This window comes from Panthera leo, chromosome D4 (genome assembly GCF_018350215.1).
Source record: "Panthera leo isolate Ple1 chromosome D4, P.leo_Ple1_pat1.1, whole genome shotgun sequence".
NCBI lineage: Eukaryota > Metazoa > Chordata > Mammalia > Carnivora > Felidae > Panthera > Panthera leo.
Genome location: NC_056691.1, coordinates 70,481,337 through 70,501,201, shown reverse-complemented (window position 1 = coordinate 70,501,201; position 19,865 = coordinate 70,481,337). Strand labels below are relative to the sequence as shown.

At 40.5% G+C, this 19,865-nt stretch overlaps 1 protein-coding gene across 6 annotated transcripts in view; it reads right to left on the bottom strand.

Annotated features, from left to right (window-relative positions):
- Positions 1-19,865, bottom strand: part of PALM2AKAP2 (PALM2 and AKAP2 fusion) — a 505,626-nt gene that overhangs the window by 112,003 nt on the left and 373,758 nt on the right. For all 6 annotated transcript variants that reach the window (XM_042914169.1, XM_042914174.1, XM_042914173.1 and 3 more), the window contains one exon: positions 17,700-17,785. In XM_042914169.1, coding sequence (XP_042770103.1) covers positions 17,700-17,785 — 86 coding nt within the window. The remainder of the gene's footprint in view (positions 1-17,699; positions 17,786-19,865) is intronic.

Genomic DNA, 19,865 nt, shown 5'->3' with positions numbered 1-19,865 from the left:
CATTCCAAAACCCAAACAACTTTTGTCCATCTAATTGTCTTTATTTTGTCCCACATTGTAGCTGGCCTGTGCCTTCTCTACCTTGGCAAAGTGACATCGCATCATCCAGACTGCCCATTGTAATAAAGCTTTAAACGGTAGCATAATAAACAGAGAGTCATACAGTATTCCAAACTAAAATCTTCAATGAAAAGCAGCAACATGGGGAAGCCCTGTGTTGGGAAGGGTGGAGGAAAAATGCTATTTGCAGAGGGGAAGGGCAGGGTGGGGAAGGAAGAGGGCACAGAGGACAGAGTACCCCAGTGAGGGAAGAAGAAGTCACCCACGGCTACATGAGATGATTGTAGCCCACATCCTTAGCTCCAGAGGCCTCAGAGCTCATGTGCTAACGACAAGAACATACTCACGTATTACTTGGTAGTTAGGAGCAACAAAGCCCTATGATGCACAAGTTCTTTGTTTCCTGGCTAAGGATTTTATCTCATTTAACGACTGAAGCATTTTAAAGATCTGCTGGGAGAGCCCGGGAGGCTCAGTGGGTTGAGTGTCTGACTCTTGATTTCGGCTCAGGTCATGATCTCACAGTTCGTGGGATCAAGCCCCACATCAGGCTCTGCCCTGACAGTGCGGAGCCTGCTTGGGATTCTCTCTCTCTCCCTCTCTCACTGCCCCTTGCCACCCCCCCCAATAAATATATAAGTATGAAAAAAATAAATATATGAAAAATCTACTAGAGGCACCTGGCTGGCTCAGTTGGCAGAGCATCCGTGGTCTTGAGGTGGTGAGTTTGAGCCCCACGTTAGGTGCAGAGATTACTTTAAAAAAAAAGTACTAAAAATTCCAGAGTTCATTCCCTAATGGAGACAAAGCCTAAAATGAGGTACTTTTTAAAGCATGACATTAAAAACATAAAATATGGCCAATATACTTGGACCGTACAAAGCATGTTCACGGGGTGCTGGGAAACAGTGTCTGCCATGGCCAGGATAGTCCTTGCTGAGTAAACTCAGTGGATTTGCTTCTCATGAACGATCTGGGTTTTAAATGCAAAACCACCTTTCTTTCTGGTGGTGTTTAATCCCTTTTCAATTTTAGGTGAAGATGGAGAATTGTTTTTTTAGTTCTTAAAAAATGGGACTGTAATATTTTCCCAGTAATTCCCAAGTTTCCCTCAGAACTTGGGAGTACAGGCTGTTTGTTCATTTATGGAAAGAACCATAAAGACTTTCGGTAATATCAGGGGTGGAGAAAGACTAAATCTTGACATCGTAAATAACTCGGATGGTCGCAGAGGTACTTTTCGCAGTAGTTTCTGACTTACTCATCAAATGTTTTGATACGGAGACCTACCCAGGGAGAAAGCAGGCTTTTTCCTTCTACAACACTGTGTTCACATTACTTTACTTATCCTAGTGTTAAGTAGGATGATGAGCTATATTGTGAAGGCATTTTAAGTTTACATGCATGGGGTAAATTAATTACTTCCCTAAATAGCCACCAAGATTATAAAGTGTTACGATCATTTAAATATGGAGAATGCTAATCGCTGCTTCTACAGTATGTTTAAAGCCTCTGTTGGGATGGGACCATGGCCAATAGAAAATCACCCGAGAAGCCACCATAGCTTATGATAAAGTCAACTAAAGCACACAGAGCCACATGATCCGTGCAGACTCTGTACCTCCTCAGGTCAACGCTTTCTCCAAGGCATCCTCTTCTTCTCCTCTCCTCCTTACTTTCCGTCCTTCCTCCCTCTTTCCCTCCCTGGTTCCTTTTCTTTTTAGACCAGTGCCTGGTTAATTTTAGGAGCAGGCACTGCAAACTCAAATACCTTAAGAAGTCTGACAGATAACAGAAATGGGTAAAGCTGCCAGGTATCTGAAACAGTTTGTGTCTCCCATGAAGGGCTCAGGCACTGAGGAGCCTAGGTGCCGGACTGCTAAGTAATTTATAGACTGGTCGAGATAAGATAGGCAGGCACAGAGACGAGGACGGCGTGTTTAGACAGACAGCTGCTGCTGCTGCTGCTCCCGTTTTTTATTTTAAGCATTTTTTTTTTCTTTTTGCACTCAATTGGGATGGGGGAGGGCATATCGAGATGCCAGAGACAAGAGAATAAGACCTAGGGAGAAAAAAAAAACTACTCGTCACCCAAGCCACGTTCCTCATTTTACGGTATAACCAAGTGTCCATGAAATATAGAGTCTCTGGAGTGAGAGGCCTGGGATCGAATCCTGATCTGTCCCCTATTAGCTGTGTGAACTTGGGAAAGCCGTCTCTCTGAATCCTCACCTGTAAAAAAGGCAGATCAGAATTTCTACCATATATGGTTGCTGTGAGTGTAATGAGATCATCCACGTAAAGCTGCAAGCTCAGAGCCGGCGGCAAGGTCAGAACTCAGGGTCAGTTGTCAGTAGCGAAGCAAATGAATCCTAGATGGATCCTACAGCATTTGAGTAGAACCGCCCAGCAAGACTGGGTTAAAGTCAGGACTCAGATGCAGGCCTGCTCACTCCCAGCCCGGTGAGAAGTTCTTTGCTGCAAGCTTGCTTCCTTTGGCATTTTTATTACTTTGAAAGCGAACACCAAACAACAAGAATTACACGGGACGGTGAGGGGAAGCCCGGGTATTAAGGCCAGGCTCAGATCTGTGGCCCATCTCTGGGGGTCTGGCAGTAAGGCCAGACAAGGTGCAGAAGCGGGGGTAGCGTCGTATTGGCAGCCCGGGCACCCAGGGTGGGCTGTGCTGTCAGTGGGGTTTTGCTTTGGGTTCTCTTAAAGCCTCCAGCCCATTCTCAACATTCTGTGATAGTTGACAGGCAGAGGATGCTGCCATGGACCTGAACCTGACGGAGGGGGCTGGGGATGAGGGCTCCCCACTGACACTCAGGTGTGCTGTGCTTCGTGCCCACTCTCGGAAAGGGATGCCTTCCGGGCACTGTATCCAGAGGGCCCGGTTCCCACAGGAGTAGGCATCATCTTATCCCGGGGCAGGGACCCTGCCATGCTGAAATGAGCAGAGTCAGTGTCCCCACCGTCTGCCCCCCGCCCCCCTCTTCTTCCAGCCTTGGCATCACCTACCGCTCTTGTTTTGTGTGCCTTGGGATCACTCAGTCTGCCCTGGATCCACCAGCTCTGGAAGCCATTCTCCCTCACACTCCTCTCTTCACCTACAAAGTCCTTCTCACCAGTCCTGGCCTGTCCAACTCCTCCCCTTCCAAGGCCTCTTCCTCAGCCTGCCCCAAAGGCTGCTCTTGCCCAACCACAATCTTCTTCCCCCCATTCCCATTATCTTGACCTTCCCCTGGGTAGAGACATTCTACTGAGTGCACCCTAGAATCCTGCCTGAGGCCCAGCATCTTCCCGTGCGTATCCATCCAACCCACATACTCCAGCCAAACTCCATACATGCCTCCCCGCCACTCATCTTCCCTGCATTTCCTGACTTAGGGTCTTGTGGTCCCCATGGTCACCTCTGCCTTCTTCTTCACTGAGGTCCAGCCACTGTGGTTTCTCTTACTGTCCCCACTGCTTCTGCATAGTCCAGTCCTTCCTCCTTTCTGACCTGGACCGTCACCGGCCTCTTGACAGGCATCTCTGCCTTTGGCCTCTCCCCCATCTTGTCCATCCTTCACAGGGCACCCGAGTTCACCTCCTAAACCAATCTCCAACGGCTCCTCTTGCCAAAATTAAAACTCCTTCTCATTCAATCATCTATCCGTTTCACAGATATTTATTAAGATCCTGTCACGTATGACATACCCTGACATGTGTTGGGGAGGTGGCAGTGAACAGTCATATGCTTGCTCTCTCTCTGGAGGGGGCGATGAGTGCTCTTGCTGTTTCTTCCAGACTACTGTCCTCCTTTCTCAGTAAGTCGCCCTCCCTCACCACTTGAAGATTTCAGCAGCTGTCACTCTGTCCACCAACACTCTGATAATAAATCATTATAATAAAATGCTCTTTTCAACTAGCCCCCATTTGAGTAGGTTTCTAGGAAATGTCTTCACAAGTTTGTTTATTTTGAGAGGTGGGGGAGGGGCAGAAAGAGAGAGAGAGAGACTGAGAGAGAAAGAGAGAGAGACAGCGAATCCCAAGCAGGCTCTGCACTGTCAGCACAAAGCCCAACGTGGGACTCAAACCCACGAACCATGAAGAGAACATGACCTGAGCCAAAATCAAGAGGTGGATGCTTAACCAACTGAGCCACCCAGGCACCCCTGGAAATGTCTTTTTAAAAGCAAAGCACCAACTCACAAAAATAGCCTTTTGAAACACATTGAATAAAATAGTTCTTAAGCTTTTAGGTTAAAAAAATATATGCACTTTTAAAACACCAAATAAACTAGACTTTCCTGTAAGGCAAATGCCAAGGAGAATTTGGTACTTTGTATGAAAGGACCTCACGACCCTTACATTTCTAAAATTTACCATGGGTGAATTTGGTTGGCCTTTCCTTTTCCTCTCCTATTTTCTGTGCCATTCTTCTCTCTTTAACTCGTTAATCGCAAACCCAGCTCTTCTCAGACATGTCACTGGCACAAAAAACGTGTGGCTTGAAAGTTACGGAGTCCCTCCACAAGGAAAACATACTGTATGGTCTTTGCTCTGGATCTGAACTCCAAGTGAAAGGGTGCTTGTGACATTAACAGGTTCAACATTTCCCCAAGAAAAGAAGAGCACTTGTGGACCACAGACAGGAGGTGGGTTCTAGGCGGGACCTTCCACAGGTTACCTTACCCGCCTGTGCCTCAGTTTCCCAATCTTTAAAATAGGGACGATTACATAGTATCTATATCATGAGCCTGTGGTGAGCACTGGATGAGGTAATGCTAACAAAGTCCATAGAACCTACCTTTTCGATTCTCAGTAAATGTTAGCTACTGGTTATAATTTTTCTGTGTCAGTCTGTTGCTCTGTAATTTCCCTATGTTCAGTCCCAAAAGCCAGAGTGGTCTTAGATCAGATCATTTCTTGACTCATTCCTTCTCCTAGGGGATCATAACTATTTTCCTGTTGTTAAATTTTAATTAAGAGATTTTCCCAATTTTAAAAGAAATTTGTCCTCATTGTATGGAAAGCAGTAAATTGTGGGCTCTGGAATATTACAGACTTCAGACTGAATCCTGACTCCACTCTTACAGATTTTATGACCTTGGGAAATTGTTATGTTCTCAGAGCATCGATTTCTTCATCTGTCGTACCGATGGGACAAGGAGGGTACATACCTCACAGTGTAGTTGTAAGTGTTAAATAAAACAATGCAGGTAGAGTAACATAGTGCCTAGCCCTTGGTGAATGCTGGGAAAGCAGTGGGGGACAAATCAGGAAGGGAAGAAAGAAGCAAAGAAGGAAGGGAGAGAGGAAAGGAGAGAAGGAGGAAGGAAGGAGAGAGGGAGGAAAGGAGAAAGGGTGAGAGGAGAAAAAAACAGGAAGGTGGGTCAAGACTATTACAGGATAAGAAAAGTTTGATGAAGTCCACATGGAAGAAAAAGGTTCATTTTAATAAACTGTCAAATATGATGAAAAATGCTTAGAAACAGGATGCATTTTTTTTATTTGAAAAAGAAGAAGATTCTCTGCCTCTTTTTGCAATGCCATTTCTCTTAAGAGGGATTTTCCTATGTCACTCATGGGATAAACTTAATATAAACTTGGAAAGTTTTTTCATATTTGGGTTTTGTTCATATTTTCTTTGCAAGAACCAACATATTTAAAACACATTAAGAATAATAAAAATAGTGGCTCTTACTGGATAAATGTTTGTCTATTTCTCAACCTTAAATGAGCTTTTATTTTCAAAATTCCCAAAGGATTTAGTGACATTAATTTGAAAAATCACCCTTAAAATCTGAATCTGTTTAAATATATGGTACGTCTCATAGAAAAAAAAAACATGCAACACAACATTCAATAAACTGATTTTTTTACTTAAAAGTTAATAAATGCTATAAAAATGCAGGTATCTTAGGAACAACTGAATTAAGAAACTGCCCTAAGCTCAGGCCTGGTGGGTACAGGGGTCTCCTAATAAATATTGTAGGATATCTGTATGCTGAATTTCTCCAGATTCATTGAAAGGTATATTTATTCACCAAGGGCCCAGCTTTCCTTATTTACTGAAGACGCAGTTCTGTTTTATCATATTCATGAATCACAGCAGTAGAATGATAACGAAAATGTACTCAGAATGTTGTCAGGATGAGGGCCCAAGGGCAAGTCTGAAAAACAACCAAATCTTGGGGATGTAAATCGAATCTTATCCCACCAGGTAAACTCCAGCTTTGTATTGAAGAACAAATGCAAACAAAACTACATAAAAGCTCCCTTATTGATCAGGGACTGTGAGACCTACTTTATATATTTGCATATAAGCACTGTCATTTTGTTCTACCAGGCAAAGCCATATGACAGTCATTAGGAGCAAAGGCAGCCTGGTTAGATCAGGGCTCTGAGACTCCTTAGCTGTGTCCTTGGACAAGTTACTTAGTCTCTCTGTACCTTTTCTTCTTCTGTAAATTACTCATAGTATCTATCTCATAGGGTTGCATAAGAATCCAATAATATAATACCCTAAGCATCCAGGGCAATGCCTGACAGACACATGGAAAGTTCTCAATAAGTTAGAATAAATAAATATTATTTAATGAATATCACTATCGATATACTAAATATTATTCTCATTAATTTTTTTTTTTTTGTAAATGGAACTAGACTAGAAATTCATCATGTTACAGATGAAAACTCACCAGTCTAAGAGCATATGGAGAGCGTGATGGCGGATTCAGTACCCTACCCACTAGCCCAGTTCCCTTTGGGAAAGGAAGTGGGGACTGCAGCAGCTGGGATCTTTTCTTTTTCAGAAATAGACATAAGAGTGCTGAGCTAAAATAAATGTCGTATCTCCACGGGCTCATTTCTGAGGAAGCAATAACAATAGGCTCAAGTTACATCGAAACAACCTAGCTCTTGGTGTGTAAGCCTGCTCGTGTTTGGCAGTCTCTCCTAGCCAGTCAATCACCTAGTCTGAGCATGTTTTCTCTCTTTACACACAACCTACACGTATGTCATGATTTTCACCGTGCTAACTACAACTTTTTACTCCAACAGAAAAAAAGCAAGGAGGGAGGCCATTGGGGGATGGGTAGAAGAAAGAGATGGAAGAGGAAGGCATTTGATCATTTACTGAGAGGAACACTAGATGCTCACTTAACACAGTCTTAAATACTTGTATAATGAAGCAAGATGTTTCTGCCTATGAATCCAACAGGTATTCCTGAGAATTACACTCAAGATTTATGAGGCCTCTGTGATGCCCACCTTGTTTCGGAAGGACAAAGTCTACGAATAATTTTTTTTCAGGAATAACCTGTGACCATTCTAAACCCTCCCAGACATTCATAACTTGTTAAATGAACTAGATCTAGGCAAACCCCTGCTTAAGTGGGAACCAGACTGGCAGCTTAGACCCATGGCTTCTGCCAATGGCTTTCGCATTTGGTTTGCTTAACTTAGTTCTCTGGGAAGTCATAGACTCCGGTACTTGCCAATGAACCACTCATAAGACGACAGGCTTATCTGCAAATGGGCTCTGACCTACACGAACAGAAACTATTTCTAGAGCTTTATCATCATTAGTTGCTCCCACTGCTGGAATGCTAGAAATGTACATAAGAGGAAATGCACTGGTGTATTCAGGAAATATTTGTGAATGTATCAGAACTTAGACTTGGAATATCCAGGCCACTGTCATCTATTTTAGGAGGTGACCACTTAGAGAGAGGGGAATTTTACCAAGTATAAGCGCAAGACATTTTAAAAACTGGGATGATGAAGTTATCTGCAGAAAATGAAATCAGGCCAACACCAATAGCCCAGCTAAAATTAAAATTCTAGAATGGGCTTCAGAAAAATCATAACTTGCCCAGATTAAGGGGAAAAAAGCTTCATTCAAGAGAAACAAACAAAATGGGGACAGAATTTCCTATAGTTTCACTTCACAGAGAAAACCAATGAGGTACAGATCTTGACATGGATCAGGTTTGGAAGCCTTTATTTCCAGAAAAAAAAAGAAGTCAGGAGAAGTCTGTTGATAGGCTATCAGTATATTTTGTGAACTGAAATGGTGTATCTGTCTGATTTAAAGCCTAATACAACCTATTGTTGTTCCTGATTGAATAAAGTCATAATAAAAAAAATCCAAAACCACAAATAATTCCAAACCATAATAATCAAATGTATTAAGCAATTATCTTCATCTCCTTTGCAACACCCCTTCTGATTAGGGCTGCCAAACTTAGCAAATTAAAATATAGGACACCCGGTTAAATTTAAATTTTAGGTAACCAATAAACCATTTCTTGGTATGTCCCATGTAATATTTGGGACACACTGATGCTAAAAATATATTCATCACTAATCTAAAATTCAATTTAATTGAGTATCTCATGTTTTATCTGGCAAAGCTACTTCTGCCCCATCCTTAGAGCTCCTCTGATTTAGCTAATAGTAAAGCTAACTTGCATTTATTAATACTCAAATAGAGAGGTTAAACATTGTCTTTCTGCCAGGTTCAAATGCTCACTTTGAGATCTTTGATAAGTTGCTTCACTTGACTGTGTCACAGTGGCCACATCTGTAAAATGGGATTAGTAAGAGTCCCTCCCTCCCTCTCAGGGTCAGTTTGGAGATTATAGAAGATGGTACATGGAAGGGCCTAGCACAGAACCGAGTGCATAGCAAATGCTCAGTCAATATTAGCTATTGGTGTTGGCAAGGGAACATGATGAAAGATAAAATGACAAAGAAGTACCTGAGATCTGTCTTTTGCCAGGAATAATCCTTATCTATAAGTAGACAATGGAGAGCTGTCAATGGCTATGACTTCATTTATTTGACTTTCATTTTATTTGACAAATAGGGAGTAACACTTAGGAATAATAATTACCAATACTGATGCAGCCTATTACAGTTTACAGCACAGCCTTTCACATTTATTACCTGGTAATAATGCAACATGCGTATTCCAAAAAAAAATTCAAGACAGTAATTCTCAAAGAGGGGGTATTGTGAAAACATAGCTGTATGGTCTTGGTATGACTCTCACCCCCTTCTGAGACCCACCACTCTAGACAGTTTCAAGGATTAAAAAAAATCTACAATAAAATACTTCCTTTGGCAAGGAAGCAGGTTTAGAGCAGTCCTTTTGTATGTACACAACATAGAAATGACTTCTGGTCCCAAACATGTCTTTCTGTCCTGAACCCCCACACAAAATAATCCTCAGTGTCGTCATCATCAAATACAAAGGGCAACTGGCTCGACACAGCTGGCCAACAAAAGACCCTCAGCAGAATGGCTTTTTAAAAGCCAAGTCCAAAGAAAGCTGCAACCTGTGGCCTCTATTCATCACCGGAAGATTCTAAATGCTTTCCCCCTTTTGTAACTGGAGAACATCTGGCTTCCAGAACAATCTCTCTCCCAGTGGTAAGTTTTACATATAGAGAAGCAACATCCTTGTTTTTAACGTTGCTTTCTCACGTCCTTGATTAGGAAACATGCCCCTTTCAAAGTAGTTTTACAGGCAGAATCCCAACCCGCCTAAATGGTACCCATCTTGTTTCGTGCCTAAGCAAGAAATACTGTATATGTTGTTAAATTAATTAAACAAAGAAGCCATTAGACCGATATAGCTTCATTGCTATCTCCGCCTATGTAAGCAAACCAAAATCTAAGCCTGTAAATACCTCAAGGTTATAAAATCAAAACGTTAAGGACAACCAATCACAACAGCCAACTAGGCTTTAAGCTATAGGCAATCAATAATTCCCTTTCTTTGCTTCTGCCTGTTCTCTATAAAAATCTCTCCCTGAGTTCCCATCTTTGGAGCCTTGCAAACCACTTCTGATTCAGCACTGCCCAATTCAAACTGATTTTTGCTCAAATAAACTCTTAAAAATTCTAATATGTCTCAGTTTATCTTTTAATAATGTAAGTAAGTACAAGGCTTATTTCTGAAGAAAAATTCTGGTGTGCTAGGATTTTCTGTGTTCTTTTTTGCAATACTTAAGTTTTCAGCATCTTGGTATAGAACAAGAGGGCAAGGGACAGATGGCATTTGGGATTTAGTTGGTGTACATATTTGATTAAAATGGCAGACAAATCACATCGTTTCTGCTCAGAAGATATTTCTTTAACATAGATTGATAGAGTTTCAACATGACTGATGTAGTTTTGAATAGTGATCAAATCAACAAAATTCAAGAAAACAATGCATAGCCCAGCGGGTGCAACTTCTGGCTCCTAGGAATATGCACCCAGCTGAATAAAGCCAAGAGGCTTCCAGGGCAGGCGTTAGCACTGGGCAGTTTACTCCCCAGAAGAAAGGAAGCCCTGGGACCAGCAAATTCATTTAAAATCTAGCATTAAGTACCTTCCTAGTCCTTTATTTGCAACACTACTCTTAAACATATGTAAAGCAATTCCCTTTCTAACTTGCCTTGCCCACCAGATATTAAAATGCGAGGTTGGGGTTTAGGCATTTTATGGGGTTTTTTAAGATTAACAGGATGCATTTAAATTCCCTTTGAGAAGACACCTTGATATTATCATACGTAAAAGGTAACACTGAGGAGGTTGCCAAGAGCTGGAGGGAGGAGGGAATGGGAAGTAAGTCTTTAATGGATACAGAGTTTTAATTGGAGATGAATAATGAAATGAATGAAAAGGTTCTAGAGACAGACGGTGGCTATGGTCACAGAAGAACATGAAGGGCATGATGCTACAGAACTGCACACTTACAAATGGCTAAAGGGGTAAATTTTGTTTTGTATGTTTTACCACAATAAAAAAAACTGATACGCTAATAAAGGTGATTAAAAACATTTTTAAAGGTGAGATGTAAAGGAATAATAACCAGACAGAAAGTGGGAGAGAAAGAAATGGAAAGAAAAGAGACAGATGAACCCGCACCCCCACCCAGGGCAGTGGTGGGCCGGTGGAAGTGATACTAAAGAGGAAAAGTAAGTTGAGCCCCCTCCACCACCCCCGAGTCAGGAAGAGGATACCTCACTCAGAAAACATGGACGGAGCGCTTGAGAGAGGGTGCTGTGTGTGGTGAACAGTTTGTCAACAGAGCCCACCCCTCAGCAAATAAAGGCAATCAAGCCATTAAAAAATTCACTGCATACAAATGGCCAACAAACACATGAAAATGTACTGAGCATCATTACCCATCAGGGAAATGCAAACCAATACCACTCAACACCCACTACGATGGTTACAATAAAAGCACAGACAATAGCAAGTGTTGACTAAGATATGAAAAAAGCAAACCTCTTATCTGTTGATGGTGGGAGTGTAAAATGGTGCAACCACTTTGGAAAACAATCTAACAGTTCTCCACAAAGTTAAAAATACATTTACCATATGGCCCAGCAATTCCACTCCTGGGTCCATAGCCATGACACATGAAAACATAGGTCCATGCAAACAAAGACTTGCACATTCACAGAAGCACTATTCATAATAGGCAAAAAGTGGAAACAACTGAAAAGTCTACCAACTTGGAAAGGATCAAGAAGCAAAGCAAAACACTGGAATACCCATTAAATGAAATACCATTCAGCACTGAAGGAAATGAGATTTTGGTTGAGGACACAACATGGATGAATCTTAAAAACATCAGGCTAAGTGAAAAAAACAGACACAAAAGACTACATGTTATATGATTCCATTTATATGAAATGTCCAGAACAGGCAAACCTATAGAGACAGAAAATATGTGTTTGCTTGGGATTGTGATGGGAAAGGAGATTATCCATCACTGGGCATGAGGGATCTTATATGGAAGTGATGAAATCTTATGAATTTGGATTACAGTGATAGTTGGTAAATTTAAAAGTTGTTAAATTATAGACTTAAATGTGTGAACTTTATGGTATATAAATTATACACCTCAATTAAGTTGTGTTTTAAAAATAAAGGGACGGTATGGGGTGCATGGGTGGCTCAGTAGGTTAAGCGTCTGACTCTTGGTTTCGGCTCAGATCATGATCTCACGGTTCATGAAACTGAGCCCTGTGTCAGGCTTTGTGCTGACAGTGCAGAGTCTACTTGGGATTCTCTCTCTCCTTCTCTTGTCTGCCCCTCTCCTGCTCAGGCTCTCTCTTTCTCAAAACAGGTGAATATTTTTTCAAAAATTTTTAAAAAGGAATGGTAAAAAATGAATTGAATTGTAATTTAGAGACTCTAACACATGCAAAACAAACAAAAACACTGAGGAAAGTGGCATATGAGGGGAAAGCAGGAAGGGAGCCTCAAGAGAAAGACCCTGAGGTGAGCACATCGGGACCAAGTTTGGGGAAGGCCAACAGTCCAGCCTAATCAGTCTAGATAAAGATTGGTCTTCATTTGTTCATTCATAGATTTATTCATTCAGCAAATACTAACAGTTGCATATGATGTGCTACACACTCAGCCAGGTGCTGGGGACACATGCCCTATGGCAATTACATTCCAGCAGGGGAGACCAGATATTCTGCATTGACCTCTGTGGTTATTTATGTGAGACTGGCTAGGGAGGAGTACTAGGTTCAGTGAAAGCATGTAACAAACAAGACTTGTCAGAAAGTGCTGTTCAAGGAAATAATATTTGGGCCAAAGACTGGAATATAAAGAGAAGTTAATTGGGAAGGAGAGGGAGAGAGAGGAGGAAGACCAAGGGAGCAGTCAATAAAAGAATGGGGTTCTAAAAAGCAGAGCACCTGCCAGAGTTTGGTTAAGGTGCTCAGGGCAATGGAAAGGCCAGCAGGCTTGAGCAGAGGGATGTTATCAGGTTGGTCTTTAGAAAAGATCACTTTGGCTACAAATAGTGCAGGTGGAGATGGCAAGTTTGGGTACAGAGACACAGTGGAAGACAAGGCTAGAAATGAAATTACAGTTAGAGTAAGGAAATCTTCAATGCCAGGAGGAGATGTCTAAGCCTTGGTCAGTGTTCAAAAGGAATGGAATCAAAGGGTTTGGGACAGGAAAGTCCTTTCTCAAGCTCATTGGGAACTGGAGAGCCAGGAGCATTGATAGGGCTCATGTGGCCATACCTGACACTGCCTCGGTTGAATGCTGAGACAATGTTTTCCCAAACTGACCACAAAAGTCACCTGGGGTGCTCATTAAAAATGCTAATTCTCAAACTCAGATCTCCTGAATGTGAATTTTGAAAGGAGAAACCTGGGAAGCTGTATTTTTACTATTGTTTTCTACACTGCTGCAGGAGATTCTCATAGTCATGCAAGTTTTAGAAAATACTGATCCATACCTTTTAAAAAAATCAATGTCTAGGCAAGCAAAAAACAGAATAGGATATAATATAGAGGCTATCCTGGAATATGAGTTCCCTTTTCTTCTAGTTAACAATGGTAAGTGTCCATGGATAGATCTCACACACACACACACACACACACACACACACACACACACACACACAGGAATATTACTTAGCCATAAAAAAAGGATGGGATCTTGCCATTTGTGACAACATGGATGGACCTAGAGGGTACTATGCTAAGTGAAATAAGTCGAACAGAGAAAGACAAACCCCATATGATTGCACTTACGTGTAGAATCTAAAAAACAAAACAAATGAAAAAACAAACAAAAAGCAGAAATAGACCCACAGATACAGAGAACAAAATGATGGTTGCCAGAGGGGAGCAGATGTGGGGGATGGGCAAAATGGGTGAAGGGGACTAGGAAATATAGCCTTCCAGTTATGGAATGAATAAGTCACAGGGATAATTTATAATGAACTTATCCATTCATCTGTTGATGGACACTTGGATATATTATGGTCACTTTTTTTTTAGTTTATTTATTTAAGTAATCTCTATATTCAGTGTTGGGCCTGAACTCATGACCCCAAAATCAGGAGTCACATGTTCCACTGACTGAGCCAGCCAGGCATCCCTACTATGTTCACTGTTTAAAGTTGTTTTTACCTGTTCTTGTTTCAAGAGAACCACTAACCTATTTCAGCCTGTGCCTGTTCACAAGAACACAAAGATAGTTATACTTTAGGATAGCTCCTATATTATATCTTATTCTGTTTTGCTGCTTGCCTAGACATTGATTGAAAAAAAAAAGCACGGATCAGTATTTTCTACAACTTGCATGACCGTAAGAATCACCTGCAGCAGTGTAAAAAAACAAAAGTAAAAACAGCATAAGGAATATAGTCAGTGGTATTGTCATAGTGTTGTACGATGACAGATGGTAGCTAGACTTGTGAGCATAACATAACATTTAGACTTGTCAAATCACTATGTTGTGTCCCTGAAACTAATGTAACATTGTGTTAACTTACACTTGAATTAAAAAAAAAAAAAACGTGAACATGGTATAGTAAGAAAATAGTAATGGGTGTGTCTAATATTGGTTTTTGGCATCTATGGCATTGGCACTGAAGAAAAGTAGGTACAATTCTTGGTAGATCTGAGAATATCTGTTTCCCAGGGCTGCCATAATAAGTTACCACAAAATTGGTGGCTTAAAACAACAGAACTTTATTCTGTCACAATTTTGGAGGCCAGAACTTTAAAATCAAGGTATTGGCAGAGCTATCCTCCTTCTGAAGGTTCTAGGGGAGCATCTTTCCCTGCCTCTTCCAGCTTGTCTGGTGGCTCCATGTGTTCTTTGGTTTGGGCCTTCATATACTCCAATCTCTGCCTCTGTCTGTTCACATGGCCTTCTTTTCCAGGTGTGTTTCCTCTCTTTCTGTTTCTTATAAGGACACATATCATTGGACTTAGGATCTACTGGTTTAATCCAGGATGACCTCATCTAGAGATTCTTAATTGAATTGCAAAGACTCATTTTCCAAATAAGGTCATATTTACAAGTACCAGGGTTTAGGTCTTGGACATCCCTTTTTTGGGGGAAGAATGGGTTCACAATTCAACCTACTAAGCCAAGTGATTTAAAATTGTTGAGCAGGCCCATATGATGTTCCTACTCACATCAGTGTATTTAGAGGGTGTTTTTAATATAAATGCTCCTAGCTCAATGTGCCTCAGAATGACAGAAGTTTATTTACGAATGAATTCACTCTTCTGAGTCATGTCCATTTTTAGTAGCACGACTTTGTCATTTCAAACTAAGATATAGTATTAAAAGGTTACCTGTAGTAGACAAAATCACATTCAGACAATTATGACATTGCAAACAATTTTGTACCATTTTAAGAAAGAAAATTTCTAAGCATGAAGATAGGTACATCTATTATAAAAAGAGCAATATGGAGGAAACCAAACTATTACAATGATTGCTCCTGATATTCCCCTTGGCAAGTGTCAATGAATCAAGTTTTATTGTAGTTAGAGTTTTAACAGAATAGTTTGTTTTCCCAGGGCAGAAGACAGGGATAGCTAATATTGCAAGGATATGTAAAGTAGTTATTAGAAACAGTAACAGTGGTACACATATAGATATATGATGAGGAGTCTGTAGTTAATTAATGAACATCAGGCACTTACAGACACAGGAAAAAAATAGTGCTTTGGATGGGTACAAAGACAGGATGGATACATAAAGCAGTGTAGGGTAGGAACCACAGTAATAACTAAAGGAAAAAATTGATGATTGCTGCATAATTGGGAAACTCAAAGCAGAAGATCTAAACAGAAGTACTTCCCTAAGTTATATCCACCAGAAGTTTCACAAATTCTTTAGGGAGAATAGACTGACATTAATAGAGGAACTTAATAATATTTGTAGAAATTTATTGGTGTATTTATATATATTTCTATTTTGCTTAACTTTTTAAAGTGTATGGTATCCATTCTTCAGGTGGGTCAGTTCTTGAGAACTAAAAATCCTCTGTTCTTATTAAACATTCCCAGCTATTTATTAAAGAAGAGGAGAGATCAAGAATGACATCTCAACTGGCCAGACTCAAATACAACTTCAGTCAAGATCCTGGTTGCAAGGATCAGTGGACTGATTAAGTAGCAACCTTAGAAAATGAGACCTGGGGGCACCTGGGTGGCTCAGTCGGTTAAGTGCCTGACTCTTGGTTTCAGCTCAAGTCATGATCTTGTGGTTTGTGAGATTGAGCCCTGCATCAGGCTCTGCGCTGCCAGAACAGAGCCTGCTTGGGATTCTCTCTCTCCCTCTCTGCCCCTCCCCTGCTCCCACCCTCTGTCTCTCTCAACATAAATAAATTAACTAAACAAATGGGACTTGGACAAGACTTGCTTCTATCAGAACATGCCATTTGCTTTTATAACACAAACTCTAGACTCTCTGATCATTTCAATGTCTGCACTACATCTGCAGCTACACTAGTAACACATTTCAGAAATGAATTCTTAAAATGATGACAGATTCCAAAATAGCAAATAAAAATCCATCAAGCTCATCCACCCATCCCTCTCTGTCTGATGCGGTTATAGATACAAACTTCTGTCTTTGCAATAACAGCCAGTGAAACGCAAATACACCATTGAATCTATATTATTGTCTTGCTAATTCTGCTAAACATAATAACATAATTTTAAGAAAATGAACTTTCAGTACTGGATAGTTAAATTGTTTAGATTAGTTGACTCTTTTGACCAAGCAGGTGATTACCCCATCTTTCATTTAATTTCACTGTGGCATTTTTGTTTGCTTTCTCTAACATTTTCAACACAGATAATTCAAGTCCAGCCTTCACATTATAAAGGAAAGCTTGAATAAATTCATCCTGTATATTCTTTTGCACATTCTCTACTGATAAATCCAGGAGTGAAATATCTCTAGGGATATCTCAATATAAAAAGGGACACCACTTGGGGTACCTGGCTGGCTCAGTTCATGGAGGAGGTGACATTCAATCTTGGGGGGTTGTGAGTTCAAGCCCCATATTGGGCTTAGAGCTTACTTTAAACAGGTGGGGGTGGGGTGGGGTAGATAGTACTTTTTGTTTTTCAAAGAAAAATTCGCATGTGGCATATATTTAAATTCTAGTCATTCAAGCAAAAATGTTAGAAAGCCTCCTACTCCCAGCCTCTGTTAACTGAAATATAAACAGAATTTTAAGAAGGAGGAACCATTCTTTTGTGTCTAATCTAGTAATAGAGGGCAAGTGGTTGAGTCTGATACACTTTGCTATGGATTCTTCAATCTAGGCAATGATTATAAATTTATGCATTTAATTTGAACGGTGATAATTAGGTTGATTGCCAGATGACTCATTTTGTAAACTTTTGGCCATTAGTGTTCCAGCTGGAGTGGGCCATGTGCTGCCTTCCCGCTGACATCACTGGAAATCTTGAGTCAAGATCAAAGCCACTTTATGCCTCTCTGACCTTTCTTCACCATGCACAGTGGGGCCCGGGTTCTCAGCTCCGAATGTTCAGATTTGTTCCACTGTGCCCATGGGGTTGCCACTTGCAGACAACCTACATGTACATATTCAGTAGAGACCCTGCAACAAGCCTACTGGAATTCACATGTTGGATTCTAGCTTTCAGGTGGCTTCCTAATCCAGATGCCAAATTTCAGAAAATCTTATGTCTGGCTGACTCACTGAGGCTCCAGTGAATAGAGAGACAATCCCAGCAGCATTGAGAGGCAGTGCTCATTTTGCCCCTAGAAGTCTTCCATAGGCTCATTTTCCTCTGGAGACGCCCTTTGAGAACCCAACCAGAGAAAGCATCTCTTACCTTGATAGTCATGTCTGCACTGGATGTTTCTGTGGCATCTGAGGCTGCCTCGTCTCCCTTTAGCAGCACACTTTCCCACCCGACCCCTGAAAACAAAACAAAACAAAACAAATGCCATTTGAGTCACATGCATTCAGCTGGCATGGATAGACACCTAACTGACATTTTGCACATTCCTATCCTGTGTGTGTTATAAAGGAAACTGATGTCGCACCACACAGTTAACCTGCTGGGCAGTTACTGGGAAAGTGTACTTTCCAAAGGGGCCAATCAGTAGCTCCTTTCTGTTTATCTGATCTCCAACTTCGGAGTCCACTGTTCAAATTCTGTATCTTATAGACAGTTCTACCCTCAGTCCAGAGTGAGAAGAAGTTGGAATGAACTCTTCCAGAATCCAGACCTCATACTGAGGTCTTACTGGGGGCTTAACGTGAATCCCAGCACACAGAAACACACACATCTGAATCTAATTCAACACCCAATAGAACTGACTCCAGATTATTCACTGCCCTAGATTCCATACACATACTGGAAATGACCGAAAGTTTATATTCACTTTTATTTTATTTTTTAATTTAAATTCAAGTAAGTTCACATACAGTGTATTACTGGTTTTCAGGAGTAGAGCCCAGTGATTCATCACTTACATATAACACCCAGTGCTCATCCCAACAAACACCCTCCTTAACGCCCATCACCCATTTAGCCCATCCCCCATCCACCTCCCCTCTTTTAAAATCTATATGTTTTCTCCCCAAGTCTTGATAAATGTTAATGTTCCTTTTTCCTTAAGCTTCCAGATGATCTCCAAGCGTAGACACATGACAAGATACAAGGTTTTGCTCTCTTCACTTCAAAAAGGAGATCAGGGGTTGGTATTTAGAAATACACATGAACGCAATATAGCCTAACTACACCAATTCAGATGCAATTATGTGTGTGAATCAGGTGGAATGGTCTATATTAGGGAAAAGTTTGAAGTAATGACAAGTATATTTTTAAAAACAGATTTATTGCAGATAAAGTTATCTTTTTTTTAAAGTCTTTCATTTTTTATTATTTTTAAGTTGATTTATTTATTTTGGGGGTTCGGGAGGCACAAAAAGAAAGAGGGAGAGAATCCCAAACAGGCTCCATGCTGTCAGCACAGAGCTTGACATAGGCCTCAATCCCATCAACCGTGAGATCATGACCTGAGCCTAGATCAAGAGTCGGTCACTTAACAGACTGAGCCACCCAGGCACTCCAAGAGTCATCTTCCTAAAAGCTAAAAAGTGATGCTTAGTAAAGTTTTTAAGGGTCTACTTTAACGAGTAGATACGAATTTTATAATTGGTATAATAACTGCCTGCTGGGATATGAATGCTCACAGCCTAAAGTATTAAAAAGATTGTTTTCTTAAACAGGTTAAAATTGGCTGCGTAATATTTGCTTACGTTGTCGATTTCCTTAAGAAGTAATTTTGCCTAAGGGTAACTCAAGGACAATATTCATTCCAAACCTGTGTGAATAGCCTAAATTCCAAAATTTCAATTATCTAGCATTATGTTAAATCAGGACTGGCAAATATTTTTTGTGCCACATAGTAAACATTTTAGGCTTTGTGGTCTTGCCATTTGTGTTGCAACTTCTCAAGCTGCCACTACAGAGCAAAATGGACAACACATAAACAGCCAACTGACATCAGTCAACAGCCAACATATAAACAAATGGGCATGGCTGAGTTCCAATAAAACTTTATTTACAAAAACAGGCACTGGGCCAGATTTGGCCCATAAGATGTATTTTACCAGATGGATAGTGATGATGGTTGTACCACTTTGTGAATGTATTTAACGCACAGAACCATATACTTACAAATGGTTACAATGTGTTATATACATTTTAGCACAATAAAAAAAACATTTTGCTAGGCAATATTCAAATTTCCAGTTTAACCGGTTCTATAAATACCCACTGAGTAGGTATACCATTAATTCCATATTTTAAATATATTTAAAATATATTTAAAAAATTTTAAATAAAATTTAATATTCCAATTTTAAAATGTTGTATATTTAGGTCATTTCTAATTTCTCATCAGTATAGATAATGCTAAAATGAATACTTTGTCTAAATGCTTTTCTTCTTACAAATAATATCCTTCAAAAGGACTCCTATGCAAAA